We start from the raw sequence: 21,914 nt of genomic DNA on the forward strand, positions 1-21,914 counted from the left end.
ACCCCGGGGAGTGTGTTTGAGCTGGCAGCGCCAGGCGTGGGCGAGACTCCCAACTCCCAGGAGCCCCCTATCCCGCTCTCGATGGCGTCCGTCTCACCAGGCCAGGCAGCGCCAACATGCTCCGGGCTCTAGCCAGCCAGACTGGCACCTGATACCCAGAGAGGGAGCGGGCAGAGCGGGGCAGTGACAGTGCCAGCCTCCCAGATGGTCGTCAATCAATAGGGTTTAATGGCAGGTGTGTGTGTGTGTAGTAGGGCCTTCTAGGTAGTGGGGCAGGACAGAAGCCTGTCTTGTCTTTGATGTGGTCTATAAATCAGATCATGCGTTGCGTAATAGGAGTGGAATAATGATGAATAGAGGGGGGAATGTGTGTCTGGGTTTGAGTAATCGTTGGGAGTTTTTTTTTTTTTTGCTGTCTCACACCATACTGAGATCACCTCCAGACACACACACGTACACATTCACTTTTGCTCAAAAAGTACACGGGCAAAAATAAATGATTGCTCTAATACATGCTTGAACGCGCACACACACACACACACTTACAGCCGGTGTCTTTGAGGCGGTTGATGGCGTTGGAGAGAAGGCGTACACAGCCCAGGAAGCCGGCCCCCTGCTTCTTGTGAATCTTCTTGTGGTTCCACACACTGATGGTGATGGAGTCAGACTTCCCAATGTACCTGTGGAGGGCAAAGAGAGAGTGACATATTCCCTTTAATATGTGTCACCAAATACACGACATCAGACCAACTGATGTGAGTGAGAGAGTGAGAGAATGTGAGCGAGCTAGTCTCTTTAATATGCATCATTTAAGATCTTTAAATGCATCGCTTACAACACTGAGTGGCTCTGTCCGTCTCATCACTGTGCTTTTGGAGTGCTGAGTCATTATCCCAGGGTAAGAGCGAAGCAATTTTTTAAATGATTTTTTATTTTATTTCACCAGGTAGGCTAGTTGAGAACAAGTTCTCATTTACAACTGTGACCTGGCCAAGATAAAGCAAAGCAGTGTGACACAAACAACAACACAGAGTTACACATGGAATAAACAAGCGAATAACACAATAGAAAAAAAAGAATGTCTATATACAGTGTGTGCAAATGGCGTGAGGAGGCAAGGCAATAAATAGGCCATCGTAGCAAAGTAATTACAATTTAGCAAATTAACACTGGAGTGATAAATGAGCAGATGGTGATGTGCAAGTAGAAATACTGGTGTGCAAACGAGCAGAAAAGTAAATAAAAACAATATGGGGATGAGGTAGGTAGATTGGGTGGGCTATTTACACATGGGCTATGTACAGCTGCAGCAATCGGTTAGCTGCTCAGATAGCCGATGTTTAAAGTTAGTGGGGGAAATATAAGTCTCCAGCTTCAGGGATTTTTACAATTCGTTCCAGTCATTGGCAGCAGAGAACTGGAAGGGAGAGACGTACATGTCATACACACCGAAGAGGATGACCTACTAAAGAAACAAGTGTGTACACAAAGTCACATCACAGAATGTACGGATGGGGTTCTGAGGTCTAAGTGACTCTGATTACAGTGTGCTAACTGTCCACGATGATGAAGCTGCTTGTCTGGCTATAAGGTCAGCCTAGTCATCATGAATCAGACAGGAGAACCCCTCGTCTCCCCTGCACCACAGTCCCCCAGACAGACAGCACTTACAGTAACACACACACACACACACCGACTGGTCTAATTACAGCTTACCCAACTCAGCCCTCTTCCATGGGTACATATATATCATGAAGAGAAAGATTTCCAGGAGAAGGGTTTCCCAGAGCGCACGTAGAAAATGCACATGGCCCATACTGTTATAGGGAGAGGGGAAGAGGTCGTCTAGTCAGTTTTCACATCTGCTCACCTCACAGTGTCTCCTTTTGTCAAAAGACAAGTCTGCTCAAATATCTGATACTAATATCACTGGCAACTGATGTCTGTGGACATAATAAATGCTTCCATAGAGGCGTATGTCTTTTTGCATTGTTCCGTCTTTAAAAGGAGTGACGGACAGAAATGAAATAAAACTTTAATCTAAGCTGGGTTTTTTTTTCCTCATATTAAAAGCCTTGCATTGTGGTTTGAAATTTCCGCCTGCTGTCTGATCTAGATCCGGATAAAGGCTTCAAACTAAGCCAAGTTGCTCCACCTCTACACTGTGGCGGTAACGTATGGGCCAACAACATGATTTGGAGTTTGTGTGTGTGTTGCAAACCCAGGCTGCGTTTAAGGGGAAATGAGAGAGCAGACCAGACAGTGACCTAGCGTCTGAGGCTTTGAAAATGAGGACAGGTAAACACAATTTCCTCAGTCAAAATGACTTGAGGAAGACACACGTGTACACACAGTCATAAACACACGTTCACACACAGGTGCGTGCACACACACTTGTGGAACCATGTGCAGTCTGGCTTTGCAGGTAGAGCCGGTGATTAGAACAGTGCTTACCGCAGCAAATTAAGGAGGAGAAAAAAACCACAGAGAGAGAGAGAGAGCGACCCAAACCCACTGGTCCGTGCTTATGGCTAAGTATAGCTATATGATCACACCACAGTATGAGGTAAGTATTACTTTTTGAGCCTCAGTCTAGCTAGTCTGAAGAGATTTTCATTGTAAGTATCACAGATCTTGGATCAGTTTACTATCCCTTACCTCAACCATTAGGATGGCACACTCAACACTGGCCTTAGATCAGTTTATAGGCTGATGACGCAACAAGTTAGCCAATTTACTGGTTTGTGACTAATGGTGACTGGTGAGCTGGGGTGGCACAATGGGAGACAAACCCAGTAATGCCAGTGGGTGCCCAGTCATGCCGGTCTGACAGCTCAAGCTCAGACTGGGTTAAAAGTAATGAGGCTAGATATAGACATCTAGACTAATCAACGGCCTAGACAGACTGGCAGACGACACGGTCACACTTCCTCCCTTGACGGCTGGCGAGACCAGCTCTGTCTTCTGGGATATGACAGCACGGCCGGCCACCTGCTCTGGGTTTCCTGGCCCGAGAGGGACGAGTGATTAGGGAACCGGGGTGGAGTCTGGTGAGGAGGATAGCGTGGTTGGTGCAGTGAGAGAAGGAGTGGGAATGGGTTTTCACCAATCAAGGCCTCTGAAAAACGCAACCGTCAGTCGTATCAATTGGCTTTCTCTACAGAAATATGAGATACCACCTACTGTATAAAATTGATCAAGGGCTCTAACATACAGTATGAAGCTAAAATGGGTCACGTCTACACCCAGATTGGTTCCTACAGAGGGCAGCGAGAGCGCTTACGGCCCTTGTGCTCTAAAACAACCCCTTCACTATTCATGACGTCTCTAGCTTGCCTAAGGGATATACAGTGCATTAGCATCACATTAGCATCCCGTTAGCATCCCATTGGGAGCCACATGACCTGGCGCTCTAATGCCGCCTGCCCTGCTGCAGGCGCTGACGCAGCGAAAATGAAAACAGAGTGGGGCAGAATGTATGCTCCTCAAGCTCCAAACATGATCTGAACTAATACATGTTTTGACTGCTCTCTCTTTTCGGGTTTAATGGCCTCTGTCTGCAAACGTATAGCTACATAAGTTACGCAATAATTGCAAACTCACTGACTGTATTAGTGAAACCTACACCGACAATGCTCAGGCTGAGTTTTCCAGTACACAAGCACTAGTGGTTGTATGTCACACTCCTTGACTGTGTCCTATTTCTTGAATGTGTACACTAATACCCTCTACCCAATGCATTTCAAACAAACAGCATTGGATTGGTGTATTTCGTACACCAGTACAGTCCCTTCCATGAATATGCACATGCAGGGCGAATGAAGAATGTAATCTGCTGTAACGGTCTGTAGTCCAGAGGGGGTTAGACTACACTACAGTAGCAGACCCACAGAGAGTGGGCTGCTGGGTTGCCTGTGTGCTGAGCACTTAGCTTGGCCTGGTGTGGAAGAGGGAGGTGTGGAGAGCAGTGGCAACCTGCCAGCCAACAGGCTGAGGCTGAAGGCTCCCATCTGTGGCTGTGCTTCTTGGCATGTCAGCCATTTCCTGTGACAGAGCCCTGGGGTCACTGGCAGGGGAGACTCCCTCGGGACCAGTGAAGAGGAGAGTGTTTGAAGCCAAGCATGGGGTGGGTGGGGAGGGGGGGAACAGGTGTGTAAGCACACACACAAGCATGCAAACACACAGCGAGAGACTGACAGAGACATCTACATGTGCGCGCAAAGCTAGCAAATAGGTCTTCCCGCTGCAGTGCCCAACTTAATAACATTTTTCATTTTTGTCTTTCTTGGGGACCTAATTGATGATGTAACCCACATTCCCTGTATTATTCAATCTGTGCATAGTGTTTTGGTGCCAAGACACCCACATCTATGCATAGTTTCCCAATGCTTTTTGTAACACACACACCCCTCTCTCCCCATGTCTAGCTTTCTCTCCTCTTCTCCCGCCCTCTACACCCCTCTCTTTCCCCTCCTGTAACTCACTGCCAGTAGGTCCTTTGGGTCCTGTGGCGATTATTCCGAAGAAGAGCACGTAAAGCTTGCTGCTCAACATTCACAACACATGGCTCATTTCATTCGGACAGTCCCAATGGTTAGACTAGAGTTGCGTCAAATGGCACCCTCTTCACTATATTGTGCACTACTTTTGACCAGGACTTTGGTCAAAAGTAGTGCACTACATAGGAAATAGGGTGCCATTTCGGACTAGCCTTAGAGTGAGCGTGCAGCAGCCCAGTCAAAAGGCCTCAAATGGTTTATGGTGGGTGTTCCTTCACATTAGCACGGGAAGGGAGGGTAACCTGCTGCATTCCTCGCACGCTTATCATAGCAGCGCATGGAGATCGGAGACGCCACAGCTTAGTCAATGAAACCAGAACAGTGTGACAATGTTGAAAACCATAGACAACAAGAATGTGTTAACAGATGTCTGTGGTTCTTTGGCATCCATTTTAGGAAGTGGTTTCTTCAGGAGTTGACAGCGAGTTTCACCAAATCCAGACCCTAGTCCCTTACTTTCTTAGTCTCACACACCAGACGTTCTCCCTGGGGACGAGGTTATGCTACTACTGCGTACTAGGCATTATTGTAGATCAGAAAGGATAAATTGCCGAGGCAAACTGGAACTAAAGAGACATGGTGAAACAAGGGTTTATTGGTCTAAGGTGGTCCCCCAGTCTAGAGACTTCCCTGGTGACTTACAGGTCGTAATGTTGGTTCCACTTGGGGTCCAGCGTGTTCCTTACGGTGTCTGTGGAGTGGCATTGCCCCGAGCCGTCCACCACCACTTTGGCAAAGGGGTCAGGCAGCCCTGTGGAGGAGGAGCCAAAATGGAGGATTGTATTCACAACTGTGGATGGCATAGAAACAATGGAGTCAATGGAACTACAGTCACAGTATGGTTCATTTATCTAGAATGGAAAATAAATGTTTATATGAAATGGAGATTTTATGTTGCAATTGGAGACAAAATGTAGGATGTATGCCTGAATGAGTTGAGGTAACTGTATTCACAAGCTGATGGCATTGAAACAAATGACTATCAGACAGATAAATTCATAAAATAATATTAATTAACATGAAGATATGTTCTAGCTGAAATTGGATACAAACATGAGCTGGCGCACACCCAGAGAAAAGTATTTTAAGTAGAGGTGCTGACTAACAGTGAATAAACTATAAGCTATAAAGATAGTCGCACAACTCTATATATAAAGTCCCAGTAAATTGGGTAAATCAAAGCTTCGGCATCGCTGTGCCTTCTTCAGGGTGATGCCGAAACGTTGGTGATTGAACCCAATAAATTACTTGTAGTTTTTATATTTTTATACACATATAAAAATATGAGAGAGAGAGAGAGACACAGAGAGAGACTATTTTTTATAGCTCATAGCTGAAATTGGAGCCAAAATGGAGGATATGTATGTGCGCGTCAAAATGAAAGCGGTTGTATTTGAATACAGTTCAATAGAAACTGAGTCATAAGGTGGCATACAAAACATTCATTGTCAATGGACCTTTATTTCACTTATTCATTTAGATTATATATAGGAAATATTGTGTGTAGTTGTAGTTGAGCAAGCAGCTCAGAAGCATGTCGTTCCACGGCAGTCTATTATAGTCTTTGAAAATCTGATAAGGGACGGTACACACACGCACACGCACGCGCACACACGATCAACATATCCCACCCGTTTCATGTATAGTATAAAGATTTGGAATGGATTGATAGACTAGAGTAGAGTAGAGTAATGAAGTGTATTTCAGTTGAGCTTATTCAGTAGTACTTGGAAACAAAACATCGTTGCCAACTATTCACATCAGAGTTACAATGTTGCAATCACTAGGCAGCCAACTACCTATAGTAGGAAACAGAGTTCTCAATAAACAACGTATATCACACGTGACACGACCTCACAATAGTTCAAATTACAATAAACAACTTTTATTAGCATCACGCAGTAGAACTGTAAATAGAGATATAATTTGAGCTTTGGAAGCAAGTGCTTTCATAAATGCATAACACGGGCCTAGTTTCACAGGAGCATTGTAATAAGCTTTCTCGCAATGAACAAGCCTTAATGTCTATTTGCATATAGATTTTGATTGTTCAACATCAGCTTTAAAATTCCTCAATTTTGTGGCTCCAAGACCCTAAACCGCTCCCCTTCCGTCATCTCCGACTCTGGCATCGAGAGCAAGCCCAGCTCGATGACCTGACCCCTGGACGTTTATCGGACGGGAGGAGGGCGCCCTCTGGAGGAGAGCCTGGTACTGCAGCGCCTGGCGAGGAGACACTCGGCCCACAACTGATAAGGTGCTGAATAACAGCAGGAATGAGGAAGGGTGCGGGCCGGCTCAGTCATGACAAGAAGGGATCCAGCTTTTGTCAAATTAACATAAAAAGTTGAATTGTTTGTATTTTAGCTAACCCTAACCCTTTCCTAACCATAACCTAATTTTCCTAACTTGCTACGTAAAATTCTCCTAACCTGCTACAAAAAGTTAAATCTGCCGTTTATTTGACAAAAGCTGGATCGTTTGTAGTCATGAACGGCTGGCCCTGGTGTTCGTAGACAGACATATTTTGTTAGTTATTAGGCTTACTTAAAATGTTAATGCCTAGGCTGAATTAAATTAGAAAGACTAGATTGTATTTGAAAACAGCTGTGTTTTGCTATTTATTAATTAAAGTGTTCATACAAATAGCCTATAGGTCAGGTCGTTCGCAAATTGTATTATATGAATATGATATTTTGAAGTTGTGTTTTGCTATGTAGGAGACTTGTTTTTCTACACTAAATATTTTATATTTTTTTTAATTATATTTTTGATGATTTATAGCAGGGATGAATACGCAACGGGTAATGTTTTGCTTTTCAATAAAACCGGTCATGTTGGTATAAGAACATTGTTCTACTTTTTACAACTTTTACAGGCCCTTTCCAATCTATTAAGATGAATGACAATAATCTAAATGTGATTTTGAGCACCGTGGGTGGACACCCTAACGGAGTTACGCATCCAATGCATACGGATGTCCAGGAAATTAAAAATCTTGCCCGTCACGTTGTTCGGCGCCAAATTGTCTCAACGGAAACTTGGTACGCACACACACTGACTGTGTTCCATAGAAATTACATACTATGTGTGACTATAGTTAGGAGTGTGTGTGTGTGTGGCTCCAGGCAATGATACCTCCCACAGGTCAAACTTGTTGAGTCACATTCACCCCAATGCCATACTGGCAGAGGAAGCAGGGACTTCCCTCTGCAGGTGTGTGTGTGTGTGTGTGTGTGTGTGTGTGTCATTTACAGGAAACTGTGCCTTAAAGCCCACAGTAATCCAATGCACGATCTCAAGGGAGATGTGCTCCAATTCAGTTTTTTTTTAAAAATCAAAACCACACACTATGATAATTAGCCTATGAAGGGGACGTGCCTGTGCTTTGTGTCCCATCAGAGGTATTTATTTGTGGTGAGTATCTCCGTCTCGCCATTATATAAAACTACACCAGACCCTCTGGCATAAAGCCAATGTGAAGATAACTGTGAATTTCCTGTCTCTTACTTAACGACCGGTAGCCTTTCACAGTCAGCCTAATGACTGAGTAACATTAAAACTATATTAAAATGGCTCATCCGTGTCGTTCATAATAGCATGCGTCAGGCATTACTAGCTCATCACCGATGCTCTTCCACCTCATTGGATAGCATTGGGGACAAGCGTCGATGTGCATCATGTGTTCTATCTGTAATCTGTATTCGTCAGCCAATACTGCAGGCAGATTGAGCTCCTATGGGACTCCATCTACAGAAGGCTTCAAAGCCAGCCAGCCAGCTAGCTGACAATCCCATCCCAATGCACGGGGCGTGGGGGGTGGGGGGGTGGGAGGACAGGACAGAAATAGCACTGATACAAAAAAAAAAAAAAAAAATGGGTTACTACTCACGGAAGAAGTCTTTCTTTGACAAGTTCTTCGCACACAGCACTGGAAGGGAAGAGAAGAGCAACATTAGTGAATTCACAATATAACACAAAGCAGCTTGTGGGGGGGGGGGGGGGGGGACCCTATGAGCTTACATATTAAATAAAACAACTAAAAGCACAAGAGACAGCATGTGGGTCAAACCTATAAGAGAAGGTAAAGTCCAGTTTAGGCCTACACAAATAGTCTAAGCTACACTCCATTTCAATCCTTCACTCCAGGTATTTGAAGTCCGACAGATATTATGAAATGAGAACCAACTTCAGCTTGGAATCTGATCCCCGCCAGTGCCTTGGATTCCTGCTCAGAATCCCAGTCCCCTTTTGCGATAACCTCACTTTTGGGTGGTGCTCCCTCAAAACATTTAACAGCTCAATTATTGGAGGATTTCTGGCTTGGCTCTAGTTAGTTGTCTTCATGGTTGCCCTGGGTAACCCCTGTTGTCCGTCAGTCTGTCCGCCCATTACGGGCTAGCCGAGAGAGTGGTTAGAGAGGCTTCCTTGTAAAATATTGAGCAGACAAGCATTCTTTCCAATACGGAGTGAGTCCCTGAGGTAAGCATCACAGCCAAGAGCCAACACACAATGGCTTCCAGAAGAGAAGAAAAGATGAGTTGCAGGAGCACTATGTCGAGCTCTCTCTCGCTCACGTACACAGTTCTCTCTACCATCTCTGTAAATCTCTCCTGGTGTAATGGGGTCCAGGTGAGCTAAATTGGGCCAAAGTTATGGAATGTCTTCCTAGGACTGCCAAGTTCTTTTAGGTAGCAATAGAACTCAGTAGGGTTGGGCGGTATACCGTATACTGGGGTATTTGGAAAAAGCCACAGGATGTTTTCCAATACCGTTGAAACTATTTATTTTAAGTTTTTCAATACGTTTTAATATTTGTAGCTACATAAGTAAAATACCTGCAGTCAACTTGTGCAATATGTTAGGAGATAAAGAACATTACGTTCTTCATTTCACTTGTCACATTATGAAGCTTACAGGTAGTCCCCAGTCCACATGGTGTTTGTTTACAAGCACACAATGACAAGAGACCGGAGCCTTGTGAGTCATTCACTGTTCTGCAACATGCGCCAGGTGATCTAATTACAGTATGGAATTCACAACTAAATGTTTGCCAGCTAGATATCTTATAACTATTAAGTTAACTGTCTAATATGTGCCAAATGCTCTGCGGTTGTTCATTTGGTTTGCTAATTTAGTAGCTAGTTAGCCAAGTGGTTAGCTTCTTCAGAGCTAACAACAAAAGAGAAGAATACCTTTGTGGATCAAGAGTCTTGCTGGGAAATATTTGTTTTGTGCTTGCAGCAAACTGTGAGTAGCATTTTGGAGTTACTTGTATAGTACAGTTTCTGACCCAAACAAAATATTGGCAATGCACTCATTAGCATTTTCTATGGGATTTTACATTTACTTGTTAGCTTTGATAACCTTTGGATTACAGGTTTGAAAACAGCACCCCTTGTGTTCCGTGTGAATATTACAGAATATCCCAGTATGAAGGTATGACAATCTGGATACACACACACTACACTAAGTTCTATCCCCCCCATCCCCTCCCAGCAGACAGATAGCAGGCTACTACCCAGCCAGGCCCCTACACATTAGTCAGAGGAGTGGAAAGACATTCCAAGGAGATGTTTCTGGACCCTGGGAGGTACCCAGTTGGCCTGTCTCATCAAGACCACTGGTGCTGATTGGGGGACATTAGGGGTGGAACAGTAGAGCAATGGAGGGGGGGAAGGGATTGATGAGGTAAGGCTGTAGCAGCCCCAGTGTTGTCTAGGAGTCTGACCTCCATGACGACATAACTCACCGCGAGCCTGGATGAGTCTGGGCCAAAGTCTGACCCAGACAGATAGATGGATGACCCTGGAGAATGTGAGGACACAAAACAGAGGAGGGGAGAAGAGAGGAGAGGGGTGTCTGGGTCTCCTTCCATCATAGAGCTGCTGTGTCACAGTGTCTAGCCTACTCTCCTATGCCCGCAAAGTGACAGGTGAAATGTAACAGTCGACCCGACAGAGATGAGATGCGAGATGGTACTTTATTAATCCCAAAAGGGAAATTACCGTCATGGTATCCAACACCACAAAAACCTATGCCTAGACTACACACGTACAAAATTTGCCAACCTAAATTAGCGTAACTAAAATGCTCCCCATACTGACAAGTGACAGGAAAGGTATTTTCCCTTGCAGGCGCTGGGAGGACACAGACTGGGAGGGGGGGGTATCCTTTACACAGCCGCGCGGTCCCGGGGAATGCACTACTCTCAAAGCCCACCTCATTACTCAAAGCTGGAGTATGCACTCACTCAATGTCTGCAGTGTCTGTCACGACACACACATTTCAACGCCCCAGACTCAACGGTCATTATTTATGCAGGGTGAGGAGTAGGGAGCAGGTGATGGGGCACTTTCCATTCCCATACCGCAACACACACACACTCTGAGACACGCACGAGCCAGAGACAGGATCCTGAGAGAGACTTATAGCCATAACACAGACTTGCCTGCATTCTCTTAGGTACTGTACACTATCTTTCAAATGTCTGCCAGTTTCATATACAGGCTGTCATGGAGGAAGAGTGCTATAAAATGTATGGCAGACACACACAAGTTCTGGATGAGGTCAGAAAGTTGGTGGTTTGTGTGATTCTGTCTGTTTTGGGAAAGAGGAAAAGGAATAGCAGGGTGGGTAGTGGAACGAACCAGTCTCACCATGGAGTTATGTATGGAGGCTGGGGAGAAGCACACTAAGCACCGACAGAGTCATGATACTGCCAGGAAAAGCCAGTCTGTCACACACACACACACAGTCACGCTTACCAGTCCCCAACAGACAGGCTGCCGGGCCCGACAACACACACACACGTCCCGGAGACAACGTGAAAATTGATTACACACAAGAATGTCAAGGGAGGAAAAGACAGCCACCAAAATACTAGGAAAATTACACAGTGAAGCACAAAGCAAGGAAGTTACGGCTCAAATCTCGCCCGTTTAATCCGGAGACCAGGACAGCGACCAAAATTACACAGCCAATCGAACAGAATCACAACATCATGACACAGACAATCACGACACAAACCAAATGACACCGTGAAGACGACCAATCAGCTTGTCAGGGGAAATTACACTGTTAGAGCCGACAGTTTGGCTATGAGTCAAGAACACAAGACAGACTAAACTGATCCTGCAGGGACCAAATTGATATGTCGTCAGGATGAAATGAGGAGAAAACGAGCATCATAAGAGGTCGGAGTCTTGGCTAAAGCAAGTGTAGGCTTATATACTGAAAATGGATTTGTGATTCTAAACGCTAGCAACATGCTGTCAAAAGCTGATTCTAAGGAACACAAAATCCCACGAATTTCGCAGTCAAATTGCTAGAAAATAAAACATAAATAGCTTAGCCCGAGTGAATTCATCAGTCATTGTAAGGTTAGTGACAGGCTGGATGGCCAGATCCTTAGGGTGCCCCTAACCACTGATACAGGATAATATATTTGTTAATTCCCGTAATGTTAAGGTTAGGATTATGACCTGGTTGAAGTTAGGATTATGACCTGGTTAAGGTTAGGATTATGACCTGGTTAAGGTTAGGATTACTCTGAGTTAAATCTCAGTGGGACATGTCACAGTGACCTCCAGGGGAGGGAATAACCCATGGAGATGGGACTCGGGAGGTAGTAACCCATAGAGACTTGACCAACCCATGGAGACTTGACCAACCCCGAGCCTTTCCATTCAGCACACCGTAGTAAAGTCGGTACCAGTAGATCTCATGTTACCCTAATGCTAATGGAGAAAAGCGGATTACCTGCACCCTGCTCCAATGTCTGATCATGCTAAAATAAAAGCCTCTTTCACCAATCACCACATCATTGACCTCCCAGATACACTGTTACCGGGCAGAATTGGCCACAAAGCTTCCAATGAATGGAGGCACTCACAGGATGAAATGTGAGAAGTCGAGTGAAAGAAAACGCCAAAATTCAAAAATGTCTCTCATGTGAGCGGCTTGTCATCAAATATGGATACCATTTAAATTCTAGCAATTCTAAATGGGAGACAGCAGACGCCATTCTTGTCTAGAACGTTAATTCAGATGAATGCTGAAGTTCAGCCTTCGAAGAGGCCTGTATATCACCATCCTCTTTAAGGCGTTAACACCAAGTTTAGTTTTTGTGGCACCCTGCCGAGTTGGGCCATCATAGGGTGTCAAGGCGTGTACTTCCATGCCTCTGAAAGCAACCGTGCATGCCAACGGGATATCTTGAATGTGTAAGTGTGTGTCTACACACACCTCTTATAAAAGTGTGAAGGCCTACATAACATATGGCACTACGGACCACCCTCATGAGAGCCGTGCTGTGAGGGACTTCAAGCCTCAAACTCCATTTGACCTCTCTGGGTGAAGCTACACTCAGACAGAATACGTATCTAACATGCAAAGATATTATGGAAGCGTCTAGATAGTGTGAGGGCTACTTCCCCTCCTGTCTTTAAAACCAACTCCCCAGACAGCTGTCTGTTGCATCTCCTTCACACCAACATGCTGCATTATTAATAAACTGGTGAACTTTTCACCCCCGAAAATAAGTCATCCCCAATTCAGATGAACTTTTCAACCCGGGATGGGTTACGTTTTCTGGAAAGCAATATCAGCGATTGACTTCATAGGAAACACTTTTGGATAATGAGTGGGGATACAGAATTAAATCACGTGATTGGGGCTGGGAAATGTCAAGATGACAACCTTCCAGTACAGTAGCCTACAGGCCTATTGCCTAATACATTCAATTTTATTTGAAGAAATTAAATCAACATTATTTCAATTCGGCATTAGGTAGGCAGCCATGTATTTTACAAAACAGAATAGGCTGCAGCTTCCATGGGTTAAAGCAGCGTTTCCCAAACTCAGTTCTTGTTTTGGTTTTTGCCCTAGCACTACACAGCTGACTCAAATCAAAGCTTGACAATTAGTTGATTATTTGAATCAGCTGTGTAGTGCTAGGGCAAAAAATTAGCAACCCTTGGACCGAGTTTGGGAAACTGAGGTGACCACTTCTCAGCCCAGCCTGAGGACCAAGCGTTCTCAGATGTTGACATGGGAAACAGGTGTCAGTGGAGCCTCTTGTAAACACAGAACCTGCTGACAGCCCATGTCAAACTAGCAGGAATCCTCTTTAAGCCTTTTCTGAAGGGAATATCCTAAATATCAGGATTTCCCAACCCTCTCCTTCACATTTTTGTTTTAACCCTAAAAACTGGCACACTCGATTCAATTAGTCAACTTATCAAGCCTTTGACTAATTGAACCAGGTGTGCCATTTTAGGGTTAAAACAAACATTTGAAAGGTCTGGGAGGGCCCCAAGGAGAGGGTTGGGAAACCCTGCTGTAGATGGTCACTCCTAAAATGTGATTTATGCTTGATCCGGAAATGCAATTGCAGAGCCTCCAGAGGCTATATCGAGCTCTGTCGGTCGATGCCGTGCGCCTCCCAAATTTTGCAACAATGTGGAGGGCTCCGTATAGCTCAGCATTGATATGATTGGTTGACAGTAGTTCGGGGCGGTACCTCCTGTATAAACACAAACTCACTTCCTTTGCAACTTCCTTCACAACAAACATGTAGAACTTTGACAAAAGGCTACCAGAACAAGTTCGCAAATATAAAACATCTTTAGGACACCTCGTGTAGGGATTGTTTGAACTGTTGGAAAGAGGTAAATGGGGAGAAATGCGGTAAAGAAGTCAATGGAATGCAAACCGTGGAGGATAGGACGCCAAATTGGCGCACATTCAACAAATATGATCTAACAAAGTGGATATCTGTCAAATCCGTCATGATTGATGTATTTTAACAGAACCACAATGTGGTTGCTAAAGTCGGATTTGGATATATTTGTCTGTTTCGATGAAAAAAAAATATATATAAAGTTGTCCCCTTTAAGGTTTAGACTGCTATATGCTAACTCCCGTTCGTAAAAGCTGGTGGCATAGAAATACATACAGAAATTGGTGGTGGTAGTCGTTTTTAACTAATGCAGTGTGAAATACACAAAAAACAGCCTAAATGCAGGCTAATTTTTCTTGGGGGCAATGAAGAGATTCAGAATCTTTCCCTCACGCATTCCATGGCATTTCCAACGTTTTGGTCGAGTTCCATTGACAGTGTGTGTTACCGCATCTATGGAAACGGATGCTTGCCACAAGAAGAGGAGGCAGTTGCGGGACAAGCTCATAAAGCAAAAAAATATATATATGAAGGGTTGAAGTGGAGATGCAGGTGGGAAAATGGTACCGCCTTTTTACTTCACACTATATTGGCTGAGCTATGTCAAGCACTGGGAAACCGACTCCAACGTCTCAGAAGAAGTAAGGTCTTGGCTGGCTACCGAGATTAGTCCTGAATCACTACAAGTGGTGCAGACCAAATGTGTTGGATGCGTATGACACACTCCGCTCTGCTCAAAGAATCTCAATAAGTATGAATGCTCTGACTTCTGCGGAGGCTGCATCACTGTAAATGCTGTACGGCCACTGTAGATGCCGGACCATAAATCGGCTTTCAGTCTTTACTGCTCCTGTGTGTGCTTAAATGTATCTAATCCTTTTCTGCACTTTTGGCCTAAATAGGTACTAGTAGCTAAGATCATGTATCATATCCTTACAAGAACTTGGCCTACGAATGGATGAATAAATCATGGCCTAAAGAAAAATATTGCACATGCTACATGTTCAAGAATCCCAAACCATATGTTCAACCACCATAACGTTTGCACATGTTTGACTAGGCCTACCTCCTAGCCAAACCAGTAAAGGTCAACAACTTTATCTTTCAACTGAGGGTGAGGAGGCAAGAGACAGTGGCCACTCAATGGACTGTCCAGACACTGAGTCATCACCATCCACCACAGAGGTCAACTCAGAGCTCCTCTCCCCTCCATTGTGTCTCCCTTAGGAGTTATACCTGAGGGCCATGTCACTGCAGGCAGCCCGTCACCCGACTACTGACTCAGAGTATTGAAGTAGCCAAGGGCATTGATCTCGCTGTCTGAAACAATGGCCATTGTGGATGTGGACATTTACCCCTCATCCAGGGCTAAGGGTCATTATAGAGCCAAGAGTTTTTCCGGAATGTCCTGAACACAAAAAAATGACTAAATAAATACATAAAAAATGTCCCTCTGGCAGACACAGGACAGAAATTCTCCCTCTGTCTCTTTGCCGACAGTGTACCTCACTATTAGCTTTGTGAAGTCGAGTGGGGACCATATGTTGCAATAAGCTTACTAAAAATTTTTTTTTTTTAAAAACACACATCCACACTGCACAATGGAATAATGTTCAAATAGCCTTGCAGGACATCTGTGTTGTTCAACATGATGAAATCGGGATAAGTCAGTCCAATGAGGGGACTAACTACAATCACCCCAGGCCTCTTAAAATCGTGATTACGGTATGATGAAACCACACCGGGCTAAACCACCCTGAGCCAAAGGTTTGTGGCTGCCTGGTAGGTAGCTGGTGGAGATTGCGTGACTGGGCAAGTCTCCCACAGTCAACTAGGCCATTTTCTGGTCCATTTGTTCACGTTAGAATACAATTGCTGGCGGACTGAGAAGGAATTGCAGTGATTGTAGGCGAAAGGACCGATCAGCCTCCAAAGATGCCTTATTGTTGGTAGAGCAATGCTTAGATAGTAGAGCCTCAAACCAAAGCTTATTGTATTGAAGTAACTTCATCCCTGCAGTCAGCATTCTTAAAACCCATCATCCGATTCAGGAGGTTATTTTTATGCATGCTTTCTAAATTATTCATGCTAACAAAACTCTGCTTGTAGACAATTTTCTTACCTTTATTTAACAAGGAAAGTCAGTTAAGAACAAATTCTTATTTACAATGACGGCCTAGGAACAGTGGGTTAACTGCCTTGTTCAGGGAAAGAACGACAGATTTTTACCTTGTCAGCTCGGGGATTCGATCTAGCAACCTTTCGGTTACTGGTCCAATGCTCTAACCACACTAGAGCATCCCCCCCCCACACAATAGATCATTGACAGGTATTAATTTCAGTCCAGTTCAAGTAGGCCTATTGGCTTTGCCATTTTACATCCTCTAGCTCTAGGTGTGACTAGACACTGTCAAACGTAATCCCATACAGTGTCTGTCCACAGAGGGCTGACATTGAGCGAAAATGGCACCATATTGACATAGTCTGCATCTTGATGGACAAGTAGAACGTGTTTTAGTGAAGCTTTTAGAGGATTGTCTTTTCAAACTACCAAAGAAAATGATATTGTTTAAGAAAGACTGTCAACTTAGTTTTTCAATTTCAATTATACAAAAATCTTGCAACCAATAAAATGTTCTATATATGGGGGATACAACCATTCCAGCTCTGCAGATTTTGCTGCGAAGAGACAATCATTAGATAATTTGTTTTGGTACTGTACATATCTAGCTAGTTTTTGGTTGCAGGTTCAGGACTGGCTGAAAGAAATTGCTAATTTATCTGGAGCTAACCCTGCAAATAGCACTGCTGGGTGATTAGAAAAGTCAGTCAACCGATCAATAAAACTCTTAGAAAAAAACTCGTAAAAATGTGACCGTAAAAAATATACGTATAGAACTTTTGTGAAACAGCAGTTGGAAAATCTACAGTAAGTTTGGACACACCTACTCATTCAAGGGTATTTTTTAAAACTATTTTCTACATTGTAGAAAAATAGCAAAGACATCAAAACTATGAAATACACAAATGGAATCATGTAGTAACCCAACAAGTGTTAAACAAATCAAAATATATTTTATATTTGAGATTCTTCAAAGTAGCCACCCTTTGCCTTGATGAGAGCTTTGCACACTTTGCTTTCTCTCAACCAGCTTCATGAGGTAGTCACCTGGAATGCATTTCAATTAACAGGTGGGCCTGGTTAAAAGTTATTTTGTGGAATTTCTTTCCTTCGTTAATATGGACTTGGTCTTTTACCAAATAGGGCTTTCTTCTGTATACCACCCCTAGTTGTCACAACATCTGATTGGCTCAAATGCATTAAAGAAGGATAGAAATTCACACACACACAAAAATGGATTGGAGATGATGCAGAGGCTTACATTGATGAAGCCACAATCTGCAATATTAAAGATGATCTACCCACAAAATAAAATGTAAAAAAAGGGGAGGAGAAATTAAATACTGTCAACACAACATTGTTTCCCACATGAATCGCAAACTTGCATTCCCGTCCCTCAGTTCTCTCTACTGCCATGCTAAATTACATAACATTTATAGAAGCTAGTGTGCGAATTTATGTCGGTAGTAAATTAGCACGGTCAATACACTACGGCTAAGAAGCTGTTTACAAGGAAGTCTTCTACTTTGGAGAGAGGATTTAGCGATTTTATAGCATGAAACATTGCAGCAATATGAATAGCCTGTAAGCTAGGCTAAGTACAGTAAGATGCAGCCTAGCCAAACTTAAAAGGCAAAGTAACAAATCAATTTACATTAGAATATTATTTTATTCCTAAATAGAGTTTTCTTGGAGACAGATGCTGCAGGCCCGTAGAACAAACAAAATGGTTCAATGTAGAGGTCAACCGATTATGATTTTTCAACGCCGATACCGATACAGATTATTGGAGGACCAAAAAAAAGGCTGATACCGATTAATCGGAAGATTTTTTTATTTATTTGTAATAATGACAATTACAACAATACTGAATGAACACTTATTTTAACTTAATATAATACATCAATAAAATCAATTTAGCCTCAAATAAATAATGAAACATGTTCAATTTGGTTTAAATAATGCAAAAACAAAGTGTTGGAGAAGAAAGTAAAAGTGCAATATGTGCCATGTAAGAAAGCTAACGTTTCAGTTCCTTGCTCAGAACATGAGAACATATGAAAGCTGGTGGTTCCTTTTAACATGAGTCTTCAATATTCCCAGGTAAGAAGTTTTAAGTTGTAGTTATTATAGGAATTATAGGACTATTTCTCTCTATACCATTTGTATTTCATATACCTTTGACATGGATGTTCTTATAGGCACTTTAGTATTGCCAGTGTAACAGTATAGCTTCCGTCCCTCTCCTCGCCTCTACCTGGGCTCGAACCAGGAACACATTGACAACAGCCACCCTCGAAGCATCGTTACCTATCGCTCCACAAAAGCCGCGGAACAACTACTCCCAAGTCACAAGATACGTTTAATGCTAGCTAGCAACTTACCTTGGCTTCATGCTGCCCTCGCGTAACAGGTAGTCAACCTGCCACGCAGGCTCCTTGTGGAGTGCAATATAAGGCAGGTGGTTAGAGCGTTGGACTAGTAACCGGAAGGTTGCAAAAAAAAATCCCCGAGCTGACAAGGTAAAAATCTGTCGTTCTGCCCCTGAACAAGGCAGTTAACCCACCGTTCCTAGGCCGTCATTGAAAATAAGAATGTGTACTTAACTGACTTGCCTAGTCAAATAAAGGTGTTAAAATAAATAAATAATATATATATTTTATTTATTATATAATAATAATAAAAATATAATAAAAAATATAAATACATTTAAAAATAAATAAATATAAATGTATTGTTTTTTTGTTGTGTTTTTTATTTAAAATCGGCCTATCGGCGCCCAAAAATACCGATTGTTATGAAAACTTGAAATCGGCCCAAATTAAAATCGCCCATTCCGATTAATCGGTCGACCTCTAGTTTACTGTCCTCAGAGTCAGAGACCCAGCTCCCCCCTGCAAGCAGGAACCAACCTACAGTAATAACCAGAGGAGGAAGAGATTAAAATGTAACACAGAGTGCATGAGATTTGCATTTTATGGCATGATTTTATGGCGTTACGCTAAAAAACACACTGCTCACTGAGGTGTCAAGTTAGTCATATCTAAGGCATAAAATGCCTTCAAAAAGTATTCACACCCCTTGATTTTCCACATACAGCCCGAATTTAAAAATGTATTAAAATTGAGATTTGTCGTCACTGGCCTACACACAATGCCAGTGGAAATATGTTTTAATGAAAAATGAAAAGCTGAAATTAACCCCTTTGTTATGGCAAGCCTAAATACATTCAGTATGAAAAATGTGTCACAAGTCATAATAAGTTGCATGGATTCACTGTGTGCAATAAGTGTTTAACATGATTTTTAAATGACTACCTCATCTCTGTACCCGACACATACAGATAATAAGGTCCCTCAATCGAGCAGTGAATTTCAAACAGATTCAACCTAAGACCAAGGAGGTTTTCCAATGTATCGCAAAGAAGGGCACTTACGGGTACAGCTAGAACTGTGATGCAGTGCCTTAGACCACTGCAACACTCGGCAGGCCTCTTTTCCACAAATGTTAAAGATGGGTAAAAAAAAAAATGTAAAAGCAGACACTGAATCTCCCTTTGAGCATGATGAAGTTATTAATTACACTTTGGATGGTGTATCAATACACCAAGTCACAACAAATATACAGGCGTCCTTCCTAACTCAGTTGCCGGAGAGGAAGGAAACACCTCAGGGATTTCACCATGAGGCCTGTGGTGACCTTAAAACAGTTAGAGTTTAATGGCTGTAATAGTTTTCTCCTTAGGATGGATCAACAACATTGTAGTTACTCCACAATACTAACCTAATTGACAGAATGAAAAGGAAGCCTGCACAGAATAAAAATAATCCAAAACATGCATCCTGTTTGCAACAAGGCACTAAAGTAACACTGCAAAAAAAGTGGAAAAGAGGCCTGCCGAGTGTTGCAGTGGTCTAAGGCACTGCATCACAGTTCTAGCTGTGCCACTAGAGATTCTGGGTTCGAGTCCAGGCTCTGTCGTAGCCGGCCGCGACCGGGATACCCATTGGGCAGCGCACAATTGGCCCAGTATCGTCCGGGTTAGGGGAGGGTTTGGCTAGCAGGGATGTCCATGTCCCATCGCACACTCGATGAGACAAGACTAACTACCAATTGGATACCACGAAATTGGGGCGAAAACAAAAAAAATAAGCTATTCACTTTTTGTCCTGAATACAAGTGTTGTTTGGGGCAAATCCAATACATAACACATTACTGACTATTTTCAAGCATAGTGGTGGCTGCATCATGATATGGGCATGCTTGTAGTCGTTAAGGACTGGGGAGTTTTTCAGGATAAAAAGAAACGGAATGGAGCTAAGCACGGGTCAAATCCTAGAGGAAAACCTGGTTCAGTCTGCTTTCCACCAGACACTTGGATGAATGCACCTTTCAGCAGAACAATATCCTACAACACAAGGCCAAATCTACACTGGAGTTGCTTACCAAGTGGACAGCGAATGTTCCTGATTGACCAAGTGACAGTTTTGACTTAAATCTACTTGAAAGTCTATGGCACTAGCAATGATGAAAAACATTTGTTTACAGAGCTTGAAGAATTCTGAATAGAAAAATGGGTAAATGTTGCACAGCTCTTAGAGACTTACCCAGAAAGACAGCTGTAATCAATGGCAAAAGCGCTTCGGCAAAGTACTGAATCAGGGTTGTGAATACTTATGTAAATTAGATATTTCTGAATTTATTTTTCAATAATTTGCACACATTTCTAAAAACATGTTTTAATTTTGTAATTATGAGGTATTGTGTGTAGATTTAATAAATTCAGGCTATAACAACAGAACGTGGAATAAGTCAAGGCGTATGAATACTTTCTGAAGGCACTGGTACGTGAAATCTTTACAGCCATCTATACAGTCAGACATTATCCTGTCAACTCAACTGTATGTTAGCCTAATGAGACAGCAGAACACTGATCCAGCGTTAGTTCAGCTATTGACCTCCAATGGATTGGGATAGGATAAGCTGAATGTTCTAGACGACATCTAGTCTGGAGAGCTTTGGTGACACTGTCATAGTCTTTCACACTGGTCAAAGTGGGCTGGGATGGAAAACTACTGAGAAGGGGGAAGGACGGGCTGCTTTTGAGGAAGCGGGGGTGTGTGAAAACAAGGGAGAAAAGAGTCAATGGATAGATTCCCAGCTAGTTTAGGTCATAAGTCAAAAGGAGTGTATGTATGCAGCTGCCGAGAGAGAGACGCACCTCACCCACCTCCCTGCAATGGGATCTGTGTTATGACCCAAGCCATGCTTTCGAACAAGACTCTTCCCCCAACACACCACCCACGTTGCAAACCTCATTACCGACAGGCAGGGCCTGTAGACGCCCATCAGTCACCTCTGTCCTGTTTGGACTCCTGTTTCAGCCCCATACTGTCTCATTCACAGCATTGTTCCAGTACAAACAAAAGACTTCCTCTTCCCCTCCACCACGGCTCCCTCCCTGGCCTGTCGGCTTTCAGTGGAAACCTACCCAATCACGCCGCACTCCTAGACATACAGGCATGCACGTATGAAGTTTAGGGTAGTAAAC

The 21,914-nt window shown here is 43.3% G+C and overlaps 1 protein-coding gene across 4 annotated transcripts in view; it reads right to left on the minus strand.

Moving 5' to 3' along the window:
- LOC139424675 (E3 ubiquitin-protein ligase SMURF2-like) overlaps positions 1-21,914 on the minus strand; it is a 72,192-nt gene that overhangs the window by 33,354 nt on the left and 16,924 nt on the right. For 2 of the 4 annotated variants that reach the window (XM_071176746.1, XM_071176747.1), the window contains exons 2-4: positions 8,452-8,490; positions 5,202-5,310; positions 547-680 (exon numbers count right to left, since the gene is read on the minus strand). In XM_071176746.1, coding sequence (XP_071032847.1) covers positions 547-680; positions 5,202-5,310; positions 8,452-8,490 — 282 coding nt within the window. Of the gene's footprint in view, positions 1-546; positions 681-5,201; positions 5,350-8,451; positions 8,491-21,914 lie in introns of all 4 variants that reach the window. The other 2 variants (XM_071176744.1, XM_071176745.1) reach the window with 1 other exon arrangement.

This window comes from Oncorhynchus clarkii, chromosome 13, assembly GCF_045791955.1.
Source record: "Oncorhynchus clarkii lewisi isolate Uvic-CL-2024 chromosome 13, UVic_Ocla_1.0, whole genome shotgun sequence".
Taxonomy (NCBI): domain Eukaryota; kingdom Metazoa; phylum Chordata; class Actinopteri; order Salmoniformes; family Salmonidae; genus Oncorhynchus; species Oncorhynchus clarkii.